The sequence below is a fragment of the Lissotriton vulgaris genome, unplaced genomic scaffold (genome assembly GCF_964263255.1).
Source record: "Lissotriton vulgaris unplaced genomic scaffold, aLisVul1.2 SCAFFOLD_391, whole genome shotgun sequence".
Lineage (NCBI taxonomy): Eukaryota > Metazoa > Chordata > Amphibia > Caudata > Salamandridae > Lissotriton > Lissotriton vulgaris.
The window spans coordinates 416,531-440,013 of NW_028247903.1; the positions used below are offsets into that span (position 1 = coordinate 416,531).

Below are 23,483 nucleotides of genomic sequence, written 5' to 3' on the forward strand. Positions count from 1 at the left end.
ATATAAATGCCAATACATTTACATACATTTACATAGTGTAGGGGTTAAAATTACTATTCTAACTCCAGGGGGTGCAACAGTAGGGTAAGTGTTGGATAATGTAGGGGTAAAAATTACTATTCTAATTCCAGGGGGTGCAACAGTAGGGTAAGTGTTGGATAGTGTAGGGGTTAAAATTAATATTCTAACTCCAGGGGGTGCAACAGTAGGGTAAGTGTTGGATAGTGTAGGGGTAAAAATTACTATTCTAACTCCAGGGGGTGCAACAGTAGGGTAAGTGTTGGATAGTGTAAGGGTACTATGTGTTGTAATGCTATGCGTTGCAATAGTATGCGTTGTAATGACTGCGTTGTAATGGCATGCGTTGTAGTGGTGTGCATTGTAGTGTCATGCGTTGTAATGGTTGCGTTGTAAATGCATGCGTTGTAATGGATGTTGCGTTGTAAAAGTTTTGTTGTAATGGTAGTGCGTTGTAAAAGTGCGTTGTAACGGTTGTTTCCCAATTCAACTGTCATACTCATCTCTAATGTAGTCGACAACATTTCCCCAATTATTTGAACCTCAGGTGACCACTTAGAAGGAATATATACATTCAACATGTCAACCACACCAACTTCCTGATTTACATTTGTAAGCCTCACATGCAGCACTTTAGAGGAAAGGTTTGCCTCACCCAGTTTTGCTCCATCCTATAATTTAACTTACAGGATACCTAGACGGATAGACCTCAAGCTGGGCCCCTCTTTGCTGAACATTTTGCAGGTATATTGAGTGCCATAAATCCATTTACATTACTTTCAGACAGAACCCCGGTTTCCTGGAAGCAGCATATTGCATAATGATTAACAAATTGTATCCAAAACCCATCCTCCAATTTACCGACTATCCCAGCGATGTTACAAGATATAATGTTTAGGCGCCCCACATTGACACATTTCATCTCTTTATCCTCAGGGATCCCAAATAAACCCTTTATGTTATCTGTTCATACTTTACACCTCATTAATTAGTCAGGCTACCCCTTCATTGTGCTTCTACTGCCACTTGCCAAGGCTACGGCTAGCCATGACTAATCATAACATCCTAGTGGTCGGACTTTTCTCCAGTACTTGAAAATGTGATTCTCTATGAATGGTCGCTGGCAGTGATGCAAAGATTTTCCAAGTTAGCATCTGTAGTACCCATACAGCTATTTTTCCTATTGCTCTGCTGAGGACAATGCTCACTTGCAACTGGCAACCCAGTAGCCTCCCTTAGTGGCTGTTTATTCCATAGTGGATTTATGCCCTTAATAGGATGAGGATACCACAGGAGAACATCTCCCCCCCCCCACCCGCAACCCCTCCCCCCATTACATGAAACTCTCCCTGGTGGATTAGGACTAGCCTTCTTAGTGCTGCAAACTCCACTTTCTCTATTTGACATTACTGAACCCAAGCATAACTTGTTGACTCGTAGCATAACTCTGTTTATGTCCTTAGAAGTCACTACCCTTAGCACCGGGATTGCATAAAAGAGAGCTAACAGCCTAGATCTGTTCACTGGGTTGCTACGGCCCACATAGGGAAAGAGATCAATAAATTCCAAATGGGTGGTAGTTATAGAAGATCATTTATGAGCACTTCTCTCCAGCAGGAGTCATTGGTTTCAATTTCGTTACCTGCTTCATTCCCTGTCACAAAGGGGGAGGCTAATGCGTTTAATCCTTGTGTCACCCCAGCTGTCTCTGGGTGCCTTGAAGCTGTGTAGTCAGCTTTTGTAGCTTCAACATCTTCAATGGCCAATAAGATGCTACTTTCCTCTCACATAGGTTCCGTTATAGTGATCTCGTTTCTCTTCCTTCTAAGGAGGTATTACTTTTTCAGATTTTTTTGTTGGTTCCCTGCATTCATCTTTCCCCACTTCACCTCCTTGTACTATATTTACTTTGCTTTCTACATTTGCGGCATCATCGGTTAGAAGATAGGGTAATTAGGTACTGCTTCCCTCAGCCCCCTATAACTTCAATTCTTGTATTGCTATTGGGTTTGGGCTTCACTTTACTCATATCAAAATCAGAAAAAAAGCAGCTTTAAAGAGTATATTTTTTTCTTTTTTACTTTTTTCTCCCTTTTCTTTTTTTATTGCTTCCTTGGCCACCATCTCTATTTACCGGATCTCCCTGGTACATCTTGGTCCCCCTGCCATCATTAGATTCAGGCCTTTGCCTCTACTGTTACAAACTTCAGACATCACATAGTTTCTCCTTCACCCTTCTCATTGTTTCCCTCTGGACTTTTGCCACAGGTTTGGCCACTACAGATGATAGTTCCGTCATGTTTGGGTTTGGGTTGATCTGACTTCCTAACTTGTTCAGCTTTAACATCATAGGTGCTACTAGATTCAAGTGTTTGGATGTAGTTAGACATGTTGATGCCTGTGAGGCTAAGTTGATGTTTTGCCTTGGCAATATTAAAGTTTGCAGTATCGAAGTCAGCCGAGAGGCTATATAATCTGATCCTTCCAGTGATTTCTCTATTATCAGGAGTATAGATGTCAAAACTCTTTGTACTGCATTTAAGGCTTCAAAGATGATCAATTCTTGGCTACTATCTGGCCTTTGGTTATTGCCACCACATAGTTGTGAGCAGGTATTGACTTAAAGACAAGTAATTTTGGTCTAACCCCTCTCTAGTAGTTTTACTACTCTCTAAGGGGCGCTTGCCTGGCTTGTCATGTCCCTCCTGTTCTGATTCTCCAACTGTGTTATCAGACCTCGCTTTTGCCATCTTCCCGAAGGGGAGGGTATACTCAAACGAGATTGGAGAGATAGCACCCAGAAGTAGGCCTCTGATAACTTTGCGCAATTCAGTTATGGCCATGGAGATCTTGGCTATACAACGATTTTGAGCCTTGTTTAAAATTATGGGCTTCTCTGGGGTATAGGCGTAAACTTTGCCTGTTCCGCCTCTTGGTCTGCTGGTCACCTATACATTTTCAATAACTCGGCTTGTATTATACCGATCTCTGTTTGTGTTTCCAATTGTATTTTCAACTTTGTTGTGCGACTTGCACACCATCAAAATGCGCCCATTAACTTGTCAATTGGTCTACTGTGATGGGTTTCGTTGCTCGAACCAGCATGATTATGAGAAGCCACTTTATTGTTAATCCTCTGAAAGAAGTTCATAATTATCTTAGGAGAAGGTATGGAACCTGCCAGGTGTTCGACTGTAGACACCTGCTGATCAGAGGACATTTTAATAGGGAACATTTGCTAGGACATTATTGTTGACACTCTCTGGTGGATCTTCTTCCCCTTTGGTGGGATCATACGCAGTTTGATGTACACTCTCAGGGAGCATCTCTGTGCCATCGGTTTTCCACTAGTACATTTCTTACCGGCTGTAATTGCGCTCATCAATTTATTGGTCGTTTAGCAGTCGACTTCAGAGTACAACAAGTAGTAGTAACTCTAGGACTCTGTAATTTTGCCAAACAGGGGCCAAGTGGGCCAAGCGGGTTCTTGATTCCTTGTGTCTTTGGCTCGAGATATCCGCCCTTAATACTGGCTACCACCTTACTGGTGCTGCCATCCTGTTAGCTTACCACTGCTAGAGCTTCTAAGGGCCCACAACCCTCCACTAACCACCCTTGTACTCACCACCTCTCCACGCGACTACTCGGGTAGCCGGTATGTATATTCTAGAGGCGATTTTATTGCTGTGCCCTGTGCCAGCAGCAGGCGGGGAGACAATACAGGGCTGTCACAAGCATTCTAGTAGGCACACCAGTTTGCAATGTTCATGGAATTAAGTATTGGTTCCAGGACATTTCAGGCAAGTAATGTAAGGGTGCTCATACACTTCAAACTCACCACCAACATGAAAGCAGCACAACGCATACAGTTGCCCTCAACATGGACCACCGTAACTTCGCTCTCCTCGGTTCTCCTCCTCTCCTTCCATGAAGCGGTAGCGTGGTGGGCTAAAGAACATGACCATGAGTGTCCTATTGTGGCTTTTTAAAGAAAAAAGCAGGCTGGAAAGGGAGAGACCGGACTTTCTGCTCATAGCCACCCAAGTTAAAAACAGAGAGGATTTGGTCAAGGGTGCGGTCACAAGTGGGGACACAAGGCAAGGCAGTGGCGTAGAGTGTAGTGTCGCAGAGTAGAATTGAGTGGCGTAGAGTGCAGTGGCATAGAGTATAGTAGACTAGAGTGGTGCGGAGTAAATTGGAGTGGCCCTGAGTGCAATGGTGCTGAGTGCAGTGGCGTAGAGTAGATTGTTTCAGAGTAGAGTGCAGTATTGCAGAGAAAATTAGAGTGACATAGAGGGGATTGGCATAGAGTGCACTGGTGCACAGTAGAGTGGTACAGAGTAGAGTGCATTGGCGTAGATGCAGTGGCACAGAGTAGTGTAGAGTGTAGTGGCGACGAGTGGAGTGGTGTATAGCAGAGTAGTGTGGGGTTGAGTGCATTGGCATGGAGATTGAGTGGAGCGGTGTCGAGTAGAGAGGTGTAGAGTGAAACAGTGCAGAGAATAGTGTTGTGATGCAGTGTGGAGTGGAATGGTGAAGTGGGGCAAAGTGGAGTATGCTTGGTATGGTAGCCTACCTCCATCACAGACAACACATCTTCAATTAAAATGACCATTACATTTGCACTCCCATACCGTTTTATTGATAAAACTATTAAAACTATACAGCGCAAAAAAACGATAATGTGTGGAAAAGTCACATAAATCTTCTTACTTTGAAGTTAGGCAGGAAAAATACACACCAAGCTCCCTGCAAGACGCAGATGCAGTCTGACATTTGATCTCTGTCTTTGAAGGCACAGCAAATGTGACAAGATAAGAACAAGAGTTAAAGGCCTGTTTACAAAAAGTAAGTTCATGGAAGAATACAGTAAAAAGGTTTTGGCTACGGGAGGACGAATTTGAACTGGATTGCATTGAGCCAAAAGCAAATAAAGCCAGCAAATAGCAAGCCAGAAAATGTAAGTTACAAACCACAAAGCCAATGGTAAGCAACGAGTGAAATGCATTCCTAGGTTAAATTTCTGAATGTCTCCCAATTATCTTTAGCAAACCAGGATGCGAACTATAAATGGTGCAGTGTGGCTCATTGAGAAAACTTAGGCATACATGCCCCCAATCCGGGCCAGATTGACCGTTGCGGGCACCAGACAATCCCTCGGTGCGCCGCAAGGGTGGGGGCCAGTTTTGGGCCCCTGGGGGCCGTTTTTGTTACAGTGCCCTGCAGCAAAATCGGCCGAAAAACAGCCCCGGAAAAGAGCTCGGTCGCAATGCCTCAAAACCCCCCCTGTCCCCCCCAGGGTGCTCGGCCGAGCACTTTGCCGGGCCGGTTTTGGTTCCCAGTCAGGCCCTGCCCCCAATAATATTTACTAAGCTACACACCCGCAATAACTGCTAAGTTTATTGGGCAAGTGTCCACCCTGAAAATATTTTTAATAGGTGCTTCCAAAGGCCTTTTTGAGGTGATTTCTACAGTGCGCAGTTGGTGATACTAGTCCTTTATTGGAGTCCAAAAGTACAGGATTCGCTGCACTGTGGAGGGGACAGGGAGTAGCTAGGGCCTCACTTCCCTCTTAATAGTCCTCCTAAGTGATCAGGATGTAACTGGCCTGTATCACAAAAGTCACTGATTGTGGTAAAAACGTTCAGGTATTTGGGACACCCAGGTTGTGGGATATATAACGGGTGCCAAGAAGTTGCATAGCCGGTTGACAATTGCCATCTGGTCTTAACAAGGCTGTCCTGACAGGAGTTTACTGGTAGTATCATTTTTTCTAGGAAGATAATCCCAATCACTGCAGAATCAGGACAATCACATCCAGCCATTGTAATGGGATCCTAAGCCAGAAATCAATACCTAGTATCCTTAAGACTTCCAGTGATGGCCACAGAGCTGTGTTAAGGCACCCTGTGGGTATGGAGAGGGTTGGGTATGATGCGCTCTCATTCTTCTCCATTGTGAAGGTGATATGTGATCAAAAGTTGTAGGTCATTCAGAATGCAGCTGACCGGCTTCTAATGAGTCTACCAAGGCCCCAATCAGCAAAAACTGCCTTGAAAGAGCTGCATTGACTCCCAGTGGAACGGCGGATACAGCTCGAAGCTCTCTGTATTATGCACAGGACACTTTATTATAAAGGTCCCATTTTGTTAAAGTCATTAGCCACTCCTTATACCTCTGGGAGGTCGCTTAGATCTCATTGGGCTGGCTGTTCATTCTCCCATCTGGCTCCTAGACTCTGGAACGCCCTTCCTTTTGAACTGCGTCAGCTGAATAACAAGCTTTCCTTTTGCAATGCCATGAAAACCTGGCTCTTCAGGTACTGACTTTCCCTGCTGCAGCGTCTGGCGACTATGATGACTGTTCCTAGCGCTGGGAGGCCTACGGGTAGCCATGCGCTCTACAAGGATCATAGAATAGAACAGAATGGATAAGCTCTTCAAAACAGATATCGGTGATGGTTCCAGGATAGCTTGGAAACAAGGAACCGAGCCAGTCTGTGTTCTTGTGCGTCCTCTTTAGACTGACTCTGGTGCATGTGTAATGGTCCTAGACTAGGAGGCCTTTTCACAAGGGGGGGTGACAGACACAAAAAGGAAAATTGAGAGCTGTGGCCCTGGCGGTCTCTCTCCCTGCCCATCCAAGACAACGGGTTTCAGAGAAGTAGATATGAGATTTGTACGTACAGGTTCCAGAACCAAAGATGAACATTAGCAACTTAGCACAAAGTGAACAACTGGCTAGTAAAGCATACAGATGGGGAATCCAAAGGACTCCCCCACTCATCTGTCTAGGTACACATGTAAAATCAAACCTACACACATACATGCAATGAACTTCCATGCATGTTCCAGACATCAGGAAGACAAAGAACTTGACTAAAAGTGGGTTTAAACAGAATTGACCCTTGAACAGGGACATGTCAAAAGACCCCTGTCTAAAATCTTGCAATACGACCACTGTCAGTTTCATAGACTGCATAGAAGGGAGAGTACCCCCTCCACCAAAAAGAAGGGTGCAATTTGAGTATCTCCTTTATATATGAGCCCAGCTGTGATGTCTCGCAGTCAAAATGAGAGAACCATCAGTGGGGTTGCATGGTTGTCAAGATTACAGCGGGAAACACATATGGCCAGACAGAATATGCTGGAGCTCAGTGCAGTATAGGTTTATAAGTTTATGCAGATAAATGTTGTACCTACATTTGCAAATAAAATATTATAAAAAAAATATGTTTACAACTTTGTTAGCATTCATGAATATTCTCAATGGCTTTTACATCCCATTTTTACATTTTAATTTAGTGTTGAAAAGATTGAAGTATCCTAATTTGGCAATTAGGTATGAAAAATATGCGATCCCATATTACTCCAGGTATTTTTATCAGAAAAGATAAGGGTGTAGAACATAACAATAGGCTTTAGTCACATAGTTATTTAAAGAAAGATATAATTGCTGTCTAGAATATGAAAAAAACCTTTTCATTTTTTCTAGAGACCTTTTCATACTTGATTTTGTAATATGATTAGTTTCACTTTAAGCCTTGAATACCCAAAGCTCGTGTGCTATGAGAGGCAAAACATGTTAGCTTTACTCTACAATTACAGAAACCTAATGGTATTGTGAAATCAAGCATGAAAAGCAATCAAGGCATTATAAAAATGATTTTTTTCATATTCTGGAAGAGAAATAATGTTTTCTTAGAATAACTACACGCCAAAAGTATTTTATTATGTTCTACACCTCAATGTTTTATGTTAAAATGTTAGGCTGGAATAGGAAGGAAAGGGGAACACACAGTTGTATAGAATGGGGAAACAACATTTACAACGCAACTTTTACAACACACTACCTTTACAACAAACCTTTTACAACGCAACATCCATTACAACGCATGCCATTACAACGCAACCATTACAACGCATGACACTACAACGCATACCACTACAACGCATGTCATTACAACGCAGTCATTACAACGCATACCATTACAACGCATAGTACCCTTACACTATCCAACACTTACCCTACTGTTGCAACCCCTGAAGTTAGAATAGTAATTTTTTCCTCTACACTATCCAACACTTACCCTACTGTTGCACCCCCTGGAGTTAGAATAGTAATTTGTACCCCTACACTATCCAACACTTACCCTACTGTTGCACCCCCCTGGAGTTAGAATAGTAATTTTTACCCCTACACTATCCAATACTTACCATACATGCAATGTAATGGTATGCGTTGTAATGGTATGCATTGTATAGGTAGTATGCGTTGTAATGGAATGCGCTGTAAAGGTAGTTTGTAAAAATTCGTTGTAATGGCATGCGTTGTAATGTAATGCGTTGTAATGGATGTTGCGTTGTAAAAAATGCGTTGTAATGGTATGCATTGCAAAGTATGCGTTGTAACGTCCTACCTCCCATAGAATGTAAACATAACATGTGATGCAAAATACTCTATATAAATTGGCATTATTGGAGTGCTAAGGAGTAAAGGTCCCTTTTGTCCTAGTTCCTTTTTTATATTAAACTACAACCAATTCTTTTATGGGGCAAAGAGAGTAGATATGGTGGAAACAATTAAAAGAGTAGCCCTATGTTTAGCTTGGTAACCTTCTGTGACCTCTGCAGCACCAAAGAAGTATGATATCCTACTGGCAGTGTGCTGAAATGGATATTACATTTCTTCCTCAGGCTGGCTCAGGAACCAGTAACGTCTCCGATGCCTGTAACAGGGTAATTACGCATTATCATGTGTTTGTCTGAATATTTGAGAGTGTTGCCCAGGGCCGGCTTTGGAGTGGTGGTGCCAGGTGCAACAATCTTTATGGTCCCCCCCCTCCCCATAACCTGCCTCACCACTGATTCCTTCACTACCGGCCTCCACCAGTGCCCCTCATCTCTCCATAGCCCCTCTCTCACATGCATTTCATTTGTTTTACAGCGCTGCTCATACTAGTGTAGCATGTCAGAGCACTTTACATCACACACACATTATACAGAGACAATACATCATACATGTGTAATTCAGTCTGTAGAAAATGTTACATAAAACAGTGTGGATTACAAGGAGTTGTAATCGTATGGCATCCATACTAATATGCAGCATATTTTAAGGGGGTTTGGTCTGGAGATGAACAAATTCAGGATTTAAAACACACCACCGTGGTTGGGGTTGCCTTTGCTTATAAGAATGTATTTCTACCCATACTAACCCTTTTTAGCATCATTAGGATACTGAAAGCGTGGAGAAAAACTTAACGTTTTAACCTATACCAAGCAGACTGAATGCAGCTCTTTGAGGGCAGCTCACTGTGCTACATTAGGATTGAACTATAAGTAAAAAGAAGGATCTCTGTGACAAACACAGTAACCCACTGAGATATCCACGTAATATACAGATCTGTGATCTGCATGGTACAAGTTATTTGCAGCAGGCATATTAACCCTCTCCACTACTTTATGATGAGTCAGAACTGCCACTATGCAAAACCCCATCTCCCTCCAGCAGGAACATTATTCACCAGAGCTATCTTGCATTTTTATTGTTGCTTGAAAACTGTCCAACACATAAGGAGCTCTGCAGCGGGTGCTTTAAAAACCATACGTTTAACACTGCCCTCCCACCCCTCCCCCCAAGCCTCCACAGGGCAGAGCCACGTTGCGCTGCATCACCCTGAAGCCAGCCCTGGTGTTACCTGTGCTTTTTTTTCATTTATTACATTGATTACCTCTAAATACAACTATAATGAATAAGTGTTCTACGCCCGCAGTCTTGCTTTAATGCTGAGCATCATTTATTATTTATTCATATATTTATTAAGACTTTTTAATGCTCGCCAGCTATCTCCTTTCCGCCGCATCAGACCCTATAGTGTAAACCACTGTCTGTACTTTGCAAAGGTGGTTGGTGGAGTCCACTTCAATCAGGAGCAGTGGCGTAACGAAACTTGAGGGGGCCCCCCTGCAAACTACATGGAGGGGGCCCCCCTCCCATCCTCCGTGCCAGTCTAGAGCTCTCAGGCCACCGACCCGCCATACTGCGGAGAATGCGGGGCGATTGTTACACCACTGTAACTACTCCAGCCGTTATAAGTATCACTGGATGGTGGAGGTAAAGGTTGGGCTTAGTCTGCCCGTAGGCTTTCATAGGTGGTGGTCCATTCATTACAGGGTCCCTGCCATCAGTAAACCGGGGAAGTTTGCCCATTTTTAGGTGGGTGTCTTGATGCAGACTCCTGTCAAGATATACAACACCGGACACACTCATCGTTCAGTTTTGACAAAAGTGCATCCACTGCGCCTTCTCATTTCCGTTTTAAAACATTAGACAATGCGACAATGCAGTATTTCAAAAGCAGATGTAACTACAAAGAGCAAATTTTGATAATACATTTTTATTAGTAGACAATAGCAATCTTAAGAGGCATTGCATAGCTTCATACACACCGCGACCCCAATTCCATCACAGTCTCTCTCTCTCAGTGAGTCAGTCTCTCTCTCTCTCTCTCTCTCTCTCTCTGTCATTCAGTTTCTCAGTCAGTCAGTCTCTCTCAGTCAGTCAGTCTGTCAGTCAGTCAGTCTGCCAGTCTCTCTCTCTTTCTGTCAGTCTGTCAGTCTCTCAGTCAGTCAGTCTTCAGTCTCTGAGTCAGTCAGTCTCTACTCTCTCTCGACTCCCTCTCTCTCCATTCTCTCTCTCAACTCTGTTAACTCTATCTCTACTCTCTCTCCACTGTCTCTCTCTCCACTGTCTCTCTCTCCACTTTCTCTCTCTCTATTCTCTCTCTACTCTCTCACTCTCTCTCTCTCTCTCCACTCTCTCTCCACTGTCTCCCTCCACTCTCTCTCCACTCTCTATTCTCTCTCTCCACTGTCTCCCTGCACTCTATCTCTCCACTCTCTCTCTCTCTCTCTCGGTCAGTCAGTCTCTCAGTCAGTCAGTCTTCAGTCTCTGAGTCAGTCAGTCTCTACTCTCTCTCCATTCTCTCTCTCAACTCTGTCAACTCTATCTCTTCTCTCTCTCCACTGTCTCTCTCTCCACTTTCTCTCTCTCTATTCTCTCTCTACTCTCTCACTTCCCTCTCTCTCTCCACTCTCTCTCCACTGTCTCCCTCCACTCTCTCTCCACTCTCTATTCTCTCTCTCCACTGTCTCCCTTCACTCTATCTCTCCACTCTCTCTCCACTCTCTATTCACTCTCTCTCTCTCTCCCTCCACTCTCTCTCTCTACTCTCTCCACACTCTCTCCACTCTCTCCCTCCACTCTCTCTCTACTCTCTCGCCACTCTCTCTCCACTGTCTCTTTCTCCACTCTCTCTCTACTCTCTCTCTCCTTCCACTCTCTCCCTCTCCACTGTCTCCCTACACTCTCTCTCTCCACTGTCTCTCTCTCCACTGTCTCTCTCCACCCTCTTTCTCTACTCTCTCTCTCTCTCTCCACTCTCTCGCCACTCTCTCTCTCCACTGTCTCTCTTCTCTCTGCCTTGCACCCTTCTCCCCTCTGCCTTGCACCCTTCTCCCCTCTGCCTTGCACCCATCTCCTCTCTACCTTGCACCCATCTCCTCTCTACCTTGCACCCATCTCCTCTCTACCTTGCACCCATCTCCCCTCTGCCTTGCACCCTTCTCCCCTCTGCCTTGCACCCTTCTCCCCTCTGCCTTGCACCCTTCTCCCCTCCACCTTGCACCCTTCTCCTCTCTGCCTTGCACCCTTTCCCCCTCTGCCTTGCACCCTTCTCCCCTCCCCCTTGCACCCTTGCACCCTTCTCCTCTCTGCCTTGCACCCTTCTCCTCTCTGCCTTGAACCCTTCTCCCCTCCCCCTTGCACTCTTCTCCCCTCTGCCTTGCACCCTTCTCCTCTCTACCTTGCACCCTTCTCCTCTCTGCCTTGCACCATCTCCTCTCCACCTTGCACCCATCTCCTCTTCGCCTTGCACTCTTCTCCCCTCTGCCTTGCACCCTTCTCCTCTCTACCTTGCACCCTTTCCCCCTCTGCCTTGCACCCATCTCCTGTCCGCCGTGCACCCTTCTCTCCTCTGCCTTGCACCCTTCTCTCCTCTGCCTTGCACCCTTCTCCCCTCCGCCTTGCACCCTTCTCCCCTCCGCCTTGCGCCCTTCTCCCCTCCGCCTTGCACCCTTCTCCCCTCCGCCTTGCACCCTTCTCCCCTCCGCCTTGCACCCATCTCCTCTCTGCCTTGCACCCTTCTCCCCTCCCCCTTGCACCCTTCTCCCCCTCCACCTTGCACCCTTCTCCCCTCCCCCTTGCACCCTTCTCACTAGACCTGGAACCCTTCTCCTCTCTGCCTTCCACCCTTCTCCTCTCTGCCTTGCACCCTTCTCCCCTCTGCCTTGCACCCTTCTCCCCTCCCCCTTGCACCCTTCTTCCCTCCGCTTTGCACCCTTCTCCTCTCTGCCTTGCACCCTTCTCCCCTCTGCCTTGCACCCTTCTCCTCTCTGCCTTGCACCCTTTCCCCCTCTGCCTTGCACCCTTCTCCCCTCCCCTTGCACTCTTCTCCCCTCTGCTTTGCACCCTTGCACCCTTCTCCTCTCTGCCTTGCACCCTTCTCCCCTCTGCCTTGAACCCTTCTCCCCTCCCCCTTGCACTCTTCTCCCCTCTGCCTTGCAACCTTCTCCTCTCTACCTTGCACCCTTCTCCTCTCTGCACCCTTCTCTCCTCTGCCTTGCACCTTTCTCCCCTCCGCCTTGCACCCTTCTCCCCTCCGCCTTGCACCCTTCTCTCCTCCGCCTTGCACCCTTCTCCCCTCCACCTTGCACCCTTCTCCCCTCCGCCTTGCACCCTTCTCCCCTCCGCCTTGCACCCTTCTCCCCTCTACCTTGCACCCTTCTCCCCTCCCCCTTGCACCCTTCTCCCCTCCGCCTTGCACCCATCTCCTCTCTGCCTTGCACCCTTCTCCCCTCCCCCTTGCACCCTTCTCCCCCTCCACCTTGCACCCTTCTCCCCTCCCCCTTGCACCCTTCTCACAAGACCTGGAACCCTTCTCCTCTCTGCCTTCCACCCTTCTCCTCTCTGCCTTGCGTCCTTCTTCTCTCTGCCTTGCACTCATCTCCTCTCTACCTTGCACCCTTCTCCCCTCTGCCTTGCACCCTCCTCGGCCCCCCTTAACAACCCCCCTGCGGACGCCCGTATGGTGCGTTCTAACAAGAGCGCTTACCTGAGGGCTCCATTTTGCTGCCTCATCCCTTCTCATATGAGCTTTGCCCTTGAGAATGCTGACAGTCTGACTCTGAGGGCCCCCACTCCCAAAGGGGATACCGACTCAAGACATACTCCACCTTTCTCACAGTTTAAATTCTGTGAAATAATATACTGATGTTATAGAGGCAAATTCACTAAAGAATACAAACTTTCCACACCACCCTCATCAGAAAGCTCGAAAATATCCAACCCAAAGATTTCCTATAGGAATAAAGCTATTGTTTAAAATACTTCACAGTGGAGAGCTGCAGCTAAAGGAGCGGTGTTACATGACAACCAAAGTTGAGAAATAGTACTACAATATTTGACAACATTGAGAAGATAGGATCTTGAAACCATTAATCCAAACATAGTCTTGCAAGTGTGTGGGACAGCGTGTTACCCGTCTGCCCATTCTTCCTTAGGAAATGGCAACCAGTTCATGAATAACATGCATATTTGCATCCATACTCTTGTCATGAGTGTGCTATGTGCCTTCAAAACCTGCAGGAAGAACACCATCTCCATTTCCCCTCTCACAACTAGGTAGACCTGACCTCATGACTTGTTCTGCGTCCTAATTGCTCTGTGCTGCCTCCTGCTCGGGCCCCCACCCACCCCATCCTCTTTTCGGGCCTTGCTAGCTCTGACTGAAGAGAAACATTGCAGCGTGTTACTTTGTTTCTCTTCAGTCTGAGGGAGGGGGCGAGGGGCGAGGGGCTCGGAGCAGGCTGCAGACAGCCTGCACCCGCTTTCGAGGGAGAGAGGCTTGCTTCAGCGCAAGCCTCTCTCACAGCTCTCTGAAATGCTGAGGGGCCCGGGGCCCCCTTCATTTACTGAAGTATGGGGGCCCCCCCGCACTGCAGGGGCTGCGGGGGTGTTTGTTACGCCCCTGATCAGGAGAGAAAGACCGCAGTCCGAAAATATTCAGTGAAACCCACTTTCCTGGGGGTTAACTGCAGTCAAGTCGGCAAAATGTGATTCTAAGACTCCTAGTAAAACGTAAATAGCTATTTTCAGCTGTCCATAGTCTTAACCCTGGACTCGGAAGCCAGGATTACCATGCGTTTGTATGGGCACTTGTGCTGTGCCAAGTAATGCTACGTGGCGCAAATTGGCACAAATGGCGGCATTGTTAAATTTTCCCACGCAAAATATATTTTGAGCTGCAAAATGCTAGACAGTTTTGCATCGCATATCACAAAACGGCTGTTAATGATTACAGGGGTGGGGCTGGTGCAAACACCCTAGGATTGCACACAAAGCCTGATCTGCTAAAGTAACATGGCAGGCTTTGTGTGAAATACTAGCAACAAAGGGCAAGAGGAAAATCCCATGATATTCCCCTGCGTAAAGTGTATTCCATGAAATTACACATTTACATGGCGTATCATTGGGCAGGTTTCAGCAGGTAGAAATTTGTAGGGGAGTGTTACTACAGTCATCATTCAAGATGTTGCTGATTCGCTTTTGCCTGGGTTGTAAGGTTCAATAGCTGCTAAAATTGCATTTGTTTTAGTCATCGCATCCTGCAGGGAAAGGAACCTAGCTACTTACATAGTCTAATGTGACCTTATACTCCCACTAGGGCCCTGCGGCCCCTAAGGACGGGGCAGGTTAAAATCCCAGTAATCAAAAGAGCAAGAATGGGTGGTAGAGCATTTCGCTACCTAGCCTCCCCTATGCTCTCTGGATGGAACCAGCATAAAACTCCTTCCGGAAAAAACTAAAAACATGGCTCTTCAAGATATAGACTCACCACCATGCTTAGATTTACTGTTACAAAGCAGGCCAAGTACGCTGCAGTGCTGGGACGCACTAGTTAGTGTAACCAGGCGCTTTACAAGCTCATTTATTATTATTATTTACATGACCGTGGCAAATGACATCATTGGAATACCACAGTGTGTAAGCATAATGCTGCATAGATGTTTATGGTTCATGCATCACAGTGCTGCAGATTTCCACACAGCGTGGTTTGAAATTTTGTAAATCTAGGGCTCTCGCGTCCTGCCCTAGGATGGTTTAGCCATTTCAAGGTTATTGATTTTCTTAGTAACCTGTAATTAAAGGGCTCTGTTGGCTATGTATCAGGATGCTGGGTCGAAAAGGTATGCATGGAATTTGCAAGGTTGGCATTATTAATCTGACACATGACTTTGAATTTGCTCCTGGAATCCACTGGGATCCAAGGAAGAACCTTCGAGGTGGTTTTGAATCTCCTCAACTCAGGTTCAGGACCATTCCTTACCCAGCAGCCAGTCTATCATTTTCCTAGAAATTCCAATGTATACGAGGTTGACATTATCTATTAGTGCCATCAGCTTCGCCGGCATGTAAATAACTGCTCCCCATTCAATAAAATTGAGTAAACTAAAGAAGTATGTGGCTGTGTGGGTTCTTGATATTCCAGACTCAAGGGATTATAGATTTAGAGTTTGGAAAAGCCACAGCACATCCGCTGATGTCCTGCTCCACTAAACTTACAGTTCATCAGCCTCATTCATAAGTGTGGGAACTACTACTTTTTTGACAGCACAGCATAAGGCGCATCTACCATAGGAAACTCTTTAGTTACAGTACTTGGTGAATCAAACAGCGAGTCAAATTTTTTAATTTACATTTCAGAATTAAAAATTTAGATCAACTAATTTGTTTCAGGCATGGCATCTATGATTTCACCTAGTCTCCCCAATAGTATTGTCAATAAAAGAGGTAAATGTATTCAAGGTGCAACCTAAGTAAAGTACAGATATCCCAAGTTCTAACAAGAACTAAAATTACAAGTAGAATACAAAATAAATTAGATAAGATTACAAGTTTGGCAAATGTAAAGTTGTAAAATTTGGAAGTAGTGGACTGGAGATTTAAAGGTAGGGAAAGATGATGAACGGATGGGCAAGTGCTGAGTAGAGAGATAACACAAAATGGTAACAAAGGATACCACAGTGAGGGGAGGGAAAACTGGCAATTAGTATAGCACTCTGTGTACCTCTTGTTTTACCAGTTTACACTAATCCAGCGGCTACCATGGGCTGATTTGTACAGTTTCACTGGAACCTGTTTTTTAGAAGATGCTATTTTGACATGGCCGACCACCTGTGAATAGCAGCAAGATTGACTGGCTGCAGTCCACATCCGAGACTGCAGTGCATCTGGCAATGTCTGTAAGGTTGTGGCATCAGTTGGACCACACACTGTGTGTCCATAATGCATAAACACATGAAGCAATTTATGGCTGATGGGAGAGAACTTTGGGGAGCCATTGACGGTCTTTTGCGTAAATATGACCAGCCACGGTACTCACTGGTGAAAGACCAAACTGCCCAAACAAATCACTTATTCATCACAGTGGAGGATGAGGAGACAAAGAAATGTGTGAACAGTAAAGGACCAGAAAATTAGTATAATAATTATGAAAATAATATTTGAATAGAGAGAGAGGAAACGATCTAAGGAGAATGGGAGAAAAGACTAATTCCAAGCACAGGAGATGGAAACGTATCCCAAGAGGAATGGTGGAAAAGGGGAAATTGATGCACATGTAGAGAGTAGAGAAGGAGGTCCAGAATAGACAGAAGGAAGAGGGGAAGGTAGTCCAATATTAAAGCGAGGAAAAGGGGAAGGGGAGCCAGAAACTGAGAGAGAGCAGAGGTGAAGGTGATCTAGGAGTAGAGAATGAAGAAAAAAGGTGATCAGAGAATACGTCAAGGAATCAGGGCGATTATAAAAGAGGTAAGAAAGGGAACAGGTTTCACTAAAAACACACAAAACAAGAAAGAACATGAAAGAACAAGACAAGAGAGAAGGGATCCAGAGCAAACAATATAAGAAATTAGATCCAAGAACCAAGGCAAAAAAGATAAAAGAGAAGGCAATAAAAAACAAAACGAGAGAAATTAAAATACAAGAAACAACAACAATAAAGCATGAAACCTAAGTAAAAGGGATAGACTAAAGATGAGATCTGAGCAATAGAAAAGAGAAGCTGTTCCAACAAGCAGATAATAGAAATGGCGATCCAAGTTAAACAAATGAGAGGCAGAGAAGTAAGCTAAGAAACAGTTAGGATAAGATAGGATGTCCAAAATAAAAAACTATAAGATTGCGATCCAAGAAACAGACAAGATAAAGAAGGAGAGCAAAGAAAAATAGATGAGAGGCGGTTGAATAAACAGACTAGGGAGAAAGAGATCCAAAGACAGATAAGATTGGAGGAGATTCAAGATAGAGAATGTATAAGAGAGGAGATTCAAGAAAAAAGACAATCGAAAAAATGATCCACTATAGACTAGAAAGAACAATGTCCAAGGAAAATGACATGAAAAGACGGAACTAAATGCACGATAAACACTGTAAGGACTGGAGTTTCAAGAAACACGCTCAAAAAGAAAGAAAGAATAAGACAGGTGAGAAAGACATCCGAGAATCCGACACAGGAGAAGGAGAGCCAGTACTGAGAAAAGGAAGTAGGAGAACAAAGAAACAGGCAAATAAGACAATAGCTGAAGAAAATAACATGATAAGAGTGGAGAGCTAAGGAAAAGACACAATAAGAGAGGGAGATCAAAGAAAAAGAGAAAGTTAAAGAAACATACAAACTGATAAAAGAGAAACCAGAGAAATGCACGTGAGGAGATACAACAAAATGGACAATACACAAGAGAGTAAAACTAATAAAAAGACAAGCAAGACGGTATCCAAGAAATAGACATGCTAAGAAAAGAGATCGTAGAAACAGCATAAAAGAACCAATTGAGATAGGTTTATATAAAACAAACACTACAAACCACTCTGTATAGACAGATCTCCAAATCCCAAGAAGGCAAAAAGGTGGTACAAAACCAGAGCAAAACATAGAGGAGAAACAAATAGCAATCTACAGCATGGAGAGGAGAATGCGATAGAACACTAGAGAGTCGAAACAAATACAAGACTAAAGAAAGGGTAGATGATAGATCTGGGTATAAAGGGAACAAATTGATAATGCAATCCAAAAATCGAGAGAGGGAAGATAAGCAAAAAACAGAGCAACACGTTAGGAGAGTGAATTCACGAATGAAGGGAGAGGAGAAGGAGATTCAATGAAATAGGAGAAAAGAGGAAATGACATCACAAGACTAGAGAAAGGTGAATTGAAGGTAGATTTTAAGGCAAGGGAAGGTAAAAATAAAATAATCATAAGGATAGAGACAGTAGTGTCAAAGAATACGATAGAAAAACATACAAAAAGTCACAAGGGGTGATCACAAGAAAGCATAAGAAAAATGAAAGCATGTAAGAAAGAAAGAAGGAAGGAAGGAAAGAAGCAAAGAAAGGAATGACACATAGAAATAGAAACAACGTGAGAAAGTGAGAGGAAAGGACAAAGTAAAATAAAGGAAGACTTAAGTAAAGTAGAGCAAATGCAAATGAATCAAAGAGTTAGAAATAATGCACCAAACTGGACAAGAGAACACAAGAAGGTAGAAAAAGGAAGGGGAAGAAAAACAATGAAAGAGATACATAAATGAGAAGCAACAAAATAAGTATAAGCGAAAGCAGGCAAGTACACAAGTGCGAGACACAATGGTTAAGAGAGAGCTTGAAGGGAGAGGAGAGGCAGATAGGCTAACACACTTGAGAATTCATGTGAAGCAAAGGAAGAGAGAGAGAACACAAACAGCAGCGAGCAAGCAGAGTGGTTCGGGCAGTGCCAGGCTTTCCACAATTGCCACTGAGCACAAGAAGCAGAGTTACAGCATACCAGTACCTGATCGCCTTAGGAGGTCTCTGCCCACCAGCACCAAAGCAGGGCCACTATAACAACCAGTCCTACGAGGGGAACGGAGAGAACAGGGGGGTCAGAAACAGAGGGGTCCTAGGAAACAAGGGACAAGGCAGGAAGGGGAGGAGCCAAGCAAAGGAAGTAGAGCATGGAAAAGAGCGATGGTCAAGATTGTACAGGGGAAACCATAAAGCAGGTAGAGTCCAGCAAGGAGAGAGATAAAGATGAGAGTGAGGTGTAGAGAAGGAAATGAGGCATCAGAATGGAGGAAAATAGAGACAATGCCGTAGTAGGGAGATATAAACGGGATGAGATGGGGGAAGGGAAAGAATAGTGGAGGTATGAGGTTGAGAATGCATGGAGACGGAGTGGGCAAGGAAAAACATGAATTGATTGAAACAGAGACAGGAAGAAAGAGTTATGAGTAAAGTCAGATAAAAAGGGAAGATAAGTGGAGGGCGCAGAAAAACAGTGCAAGGAGAGTAAAAGACAATGTGAAGGCAGAAAGGGGGAGGGCAGGGAGAGAAACATTAAGAAATTCAGGTTTGAAGGACATGAGAAATGTCAGTGAGAGGAATACAAGTGAAGATGAAAGATAAGTGGAAAACAGATGAAAATGGAAGATCAAAAGTAAAGACAGGGAAAATTATGAAGAAAGAGAGAGAGTTGATTTGTAAGAAATTATAGGAAAAGGCAGGAGAAGAGCAAGAGATTTATAAAGAGGACAAAAGATATGTAACAATCAGAACAAAAGCAATTGGGAGTTAGGAAGGGGTGCAGGGTGGAATAGAAATAAAAAAGAAACCATTAAAATGTCAATTGGGAGAGTGGGTAAAAGAGTAAAGAGGCAGCAATGAGAAAATGAGGGGGAGGCATGAAGAGGGAGACAAGGAGGTGGTAGGTGAAAACAGAAGGAGCAAGTGAGGATGACAGACACGGAAAGGGTGAGGGAGTAGAGTAAAATGTGGGAGCCAAAGGGATTAGAATCCATGCAAGCAGAAAATAATATATATAAAAAACAAAGGCAATGACAGAAAAGGTCATACAGAGAAAAGAAGACGGTAGAATAACCACAAGAGGAAGAGAGTAAGATGAAGTAAATCAGACAAAGACAGTAAGTAGACACAAGAAAGAGATCATGGAAAACACAAATAGGAATGCAGAAAGAGGCAGGGAGATAGAACCAGAAAAGAGGAAATGAGATGAGAGAGAGGGAGGGATATTCGAATAGTTAAAGGCAATAATAAAGAAGAAGCATAGAGAGGGGATCAACAGGCATAGTATTTAAAACAGCAAGATAATGTTGGGGGTGATGGAATAGGGAAGATGCAGAACATAGATACAAAAGTGAGAGATAAAAAACAAGAGAAAGAATGAAAATGGACATGAAACGAATACAGGATGAAGTTGCAGAAGATTTCATGCCAGCACCAGGAAGGGATGGAGAGAGGTGATTAGCCACACGGAGCAAAGCATCAGATAAAGTTAGACATGAGTTTCATGAGGACACATCAAGTGATTAGGCATGTGTGACAGGGAAGACAGAAAGAAATTAAGAGACACGAGGAGAAGCAACAAAGGGAAATGGAAAGAAGGAGAAAAAAGAGAAATTGTGGTTAAATACGACAGTAGACAAGGTTTGCTTCAATGACATTGCTCCATTAATCCCTCCACTTTCCCTTAACCAAGATTAAGTCCATTTTTGTTTGCTTTAGTTTCATAAACATCCCTGCGGTGAAGGGGTAAGAGTAAAGCAAGTCCAGCAGAAGAGGTGGAGAGTTGGAGACAATGAAAGACATGAAGGATGGATGGAGGCACTGGTTTCCCCACCGCCCCCAATTGGACCACCCTGACATTCCATTTACACACATTGCGTCAATAGCTCATTGGTCTTCTTCACTTCACCTACTAACATGAACTTGGGTATCTTATAGAGCATGAGCCTTGTGACATTGGGCCTTTGTTTGAAGTCAGCAAGTGGTGAGTTCCTGCCCAACTGAGCCGCTTTGCTCACTGTGAATTGCATTCAAACTTTGGGTAGTCACAATACTGTAGTTTTAATACTGAACCGCAACAATTTTAACTCCATGATATTAACTATACTTGCCAAGGTACATGGTATCGTAAATCTCTACTTACCTCGAAATGTTTACCTTAACAGTATAGTTGCAGCCAATACTGTTAATGTATGACCAGGTTGATATTAGTGGCCTTGATATTGTGAAATACAACCATGAGTTCTGTAGAGTGTCCTGGAATGATATCCTTTTCCTCCACTTTTGCCCCATTTTGATTTGGCTGTATTCTTCGTGTTGAAGTGGTACCTTGATTCAATATGCGATCTTTAAATTATCGTTTCATAGGTGATAAAATCATAGTTTAACCCCTTCGATGCTTGTGATGGAACCATTCCGTCATCAGTCATGGTTGAGCTGTGCTGATGACGGAATGGTTCCGTCACAACCACACCCAGTTATGGAATGTCCAGCACACTGAGGAAATCGGGGCCGCACGCAAGGTGTTAAAAAAAAGTCCTGGCAGTGACTTTCAGCCTGTACAATTGGACTTCTGTGTCTCATCTGGTACTTTTCCCCATCTCTTCCTCAAACGAGGCTATATGTAGACTCCCTTTAACTTTGTTTGACGTGGAACACACCCTTCATCACTCATCTGTTGCTACCCTAGGCCAGTGGCATAACAAAACATGAGGGGCTCACCTGCTAAGTCCACGGCCCATGCACAGTGCCAGAGGGAGGCCCCTGTAGCTCAGGCCATCCCTGCAGGGGCTGAGGGGGCTATTGTTATGCCACTGCCTTAGGCATATCTCATACTTAAACCGTATAGAAATATTTCCATACAGACATGTCTCAATAGTTGAAGTTTCGTAGATTTCACAATATTTATTATACAGTAATGTACAAATACATTTTTAGATCACCTGTTATAACAAATGTGCCCAGAATACCATATTTAGTTAAAACACACTACAAACGTCTTGATCAACGTTCCCTCTCATTATTTTTGTTGTGTGCGGCAACAGTATGGTAGCGTGTACACTTGTATTGATTGTGCGCAGAATGAAGAGTATGTTTCGATGAGCTGCTTCGAGGGCAATTATGTTGAACAAGGAATGGAGTTAGACACAAGAAGCTAAAGAGTGCCATCAACGATGCACATACAAAAATAGCAAACAAGAACAAAGCCAATCATCTGGTTCTTCAGGGCTCCCAACTATACAATATAGACCCTTGATTTGAGCAAAATGACCTCCCACTGAACGTCGAGGTCAGAATGACCGCCCGCTGAAGGTTGAGGGCTCTCGCCACTGCGGTGCACATTTTTTGCTTCAATAATTTCATTGCAAATCTTGCAATGCTATGGTCAATTATCGATTAAAACAAGGGGGGACCAAGAGCGCATAAAGGTCCAGCATGCATACTCTAACCGATTACTTATAGGTAAATGGCACCTGAGACAGAGTAGGTCGCAGCAAGATCGTCACCAAGATGACTACGCTGAAATACAGCGTACCGCTCTAGATGCCCTCGAGGAGGCACACACATAACCCTAATTGAGTCAGCCTCATTAGGTTCCAATAAGCCAGCCTAATCAGTTCTATATGGTGTTTTTTAAAGAGCACTCTACTGCTTGGATCACATGCTATATATTGATGGTTCCAAGCATTTAGAGATGGAATGGAATGAGAATTCATATAGCGCAAAACTGCCACCCTACGGGTATCCTGGCGCTTGGTTAGAAATAACGTCAACACAGCAAGCTCAACTGTCACTGTCCGAAGAGCTAACAGGTATTCCTTGGAAAGAGCCAAGTTTTCAGGCTCTTCCTAAACCCTGTCAGTGAACTTTCCTGCCTGAGAGTTAGAGGCAGCCCATTCCAGATGTGTGAGGCAAGTATTCCGAAAGCTCTGCCTCCCTTCCGGGATTTCTTAAATCTGGTGGTTGTGATCAGATTAGTATTTGACGATTGGAGCTGCCTCCTTGGGTTATACCATGTAAACATTTCTTGCACCCGGATGGGACCCTGTCCATGTGCTGCCTTATACACAATGCAGAGAGATTTAAAATGAATTCTCTCCTTAATGAACAGCCAATGGAGATCTTTTAACGCCAATGTCGTAGAGGACCCACGTTGTCTGTTAAGCGCCAACTTTGCTGCCACTGTCTGCACCCTCTGTATCCTTTGTACAATGTATAGTGGTGCTCCCAAATATAGGGAGTTACAATAATCCAACCTACTCAGTATTGTACCTCTCACCAAGATCATATTTCCATTCCGTTTGGCCCTGAAGAATTGCCACAGATCATTGATTGACTAACCTAGGCAAGAAACATTTTGACCTCATGATATTAATAGGCCACCTGAGATCATTGCCTCTATGGGTGGCACACACGTTCTTTTAATCGGAGAGGTGGACTCACCGAATAAATTGTTTTTAACCTTGAGATCCACCGGATCCCTTTTTAGTCACCTGCACTTAGTC

At 44.3% G+C, this 23,483-nt stretch overlaps 1 protein-coding gene across 2 annotated transcripts in view; it reads right to left on the reverse strand.

Moving 5' to 3' along the window:
* The window catches only part of LOC147664977 (coiled-coil domain-containing protein 136-like), a 169,009-nt gene that overhangs the window by 12,064 nt on the left and 133,462 nt on the right, over positions 1 to 23,483 (reverse strand). The window contains exon 9 of one of the 2 annotated variants that reach the window (XM_086949842.1): positions 18,968 to 19,075. The exons of the other annotated variant lie outside the window; for it this stretch is intronic. Coding sequence (XP_086805968.1) covers positions 18,977 to 19,075 — 99 coding nt within the window. The 3' untranslated portion in view covers positions 18,968 to 18,976. The remainder of the gene's footprint in view (positions 1 to 18,967; positions 19,076 to 23,483) is intronic. 2 annotated transcript variants of the gene reach the window in all.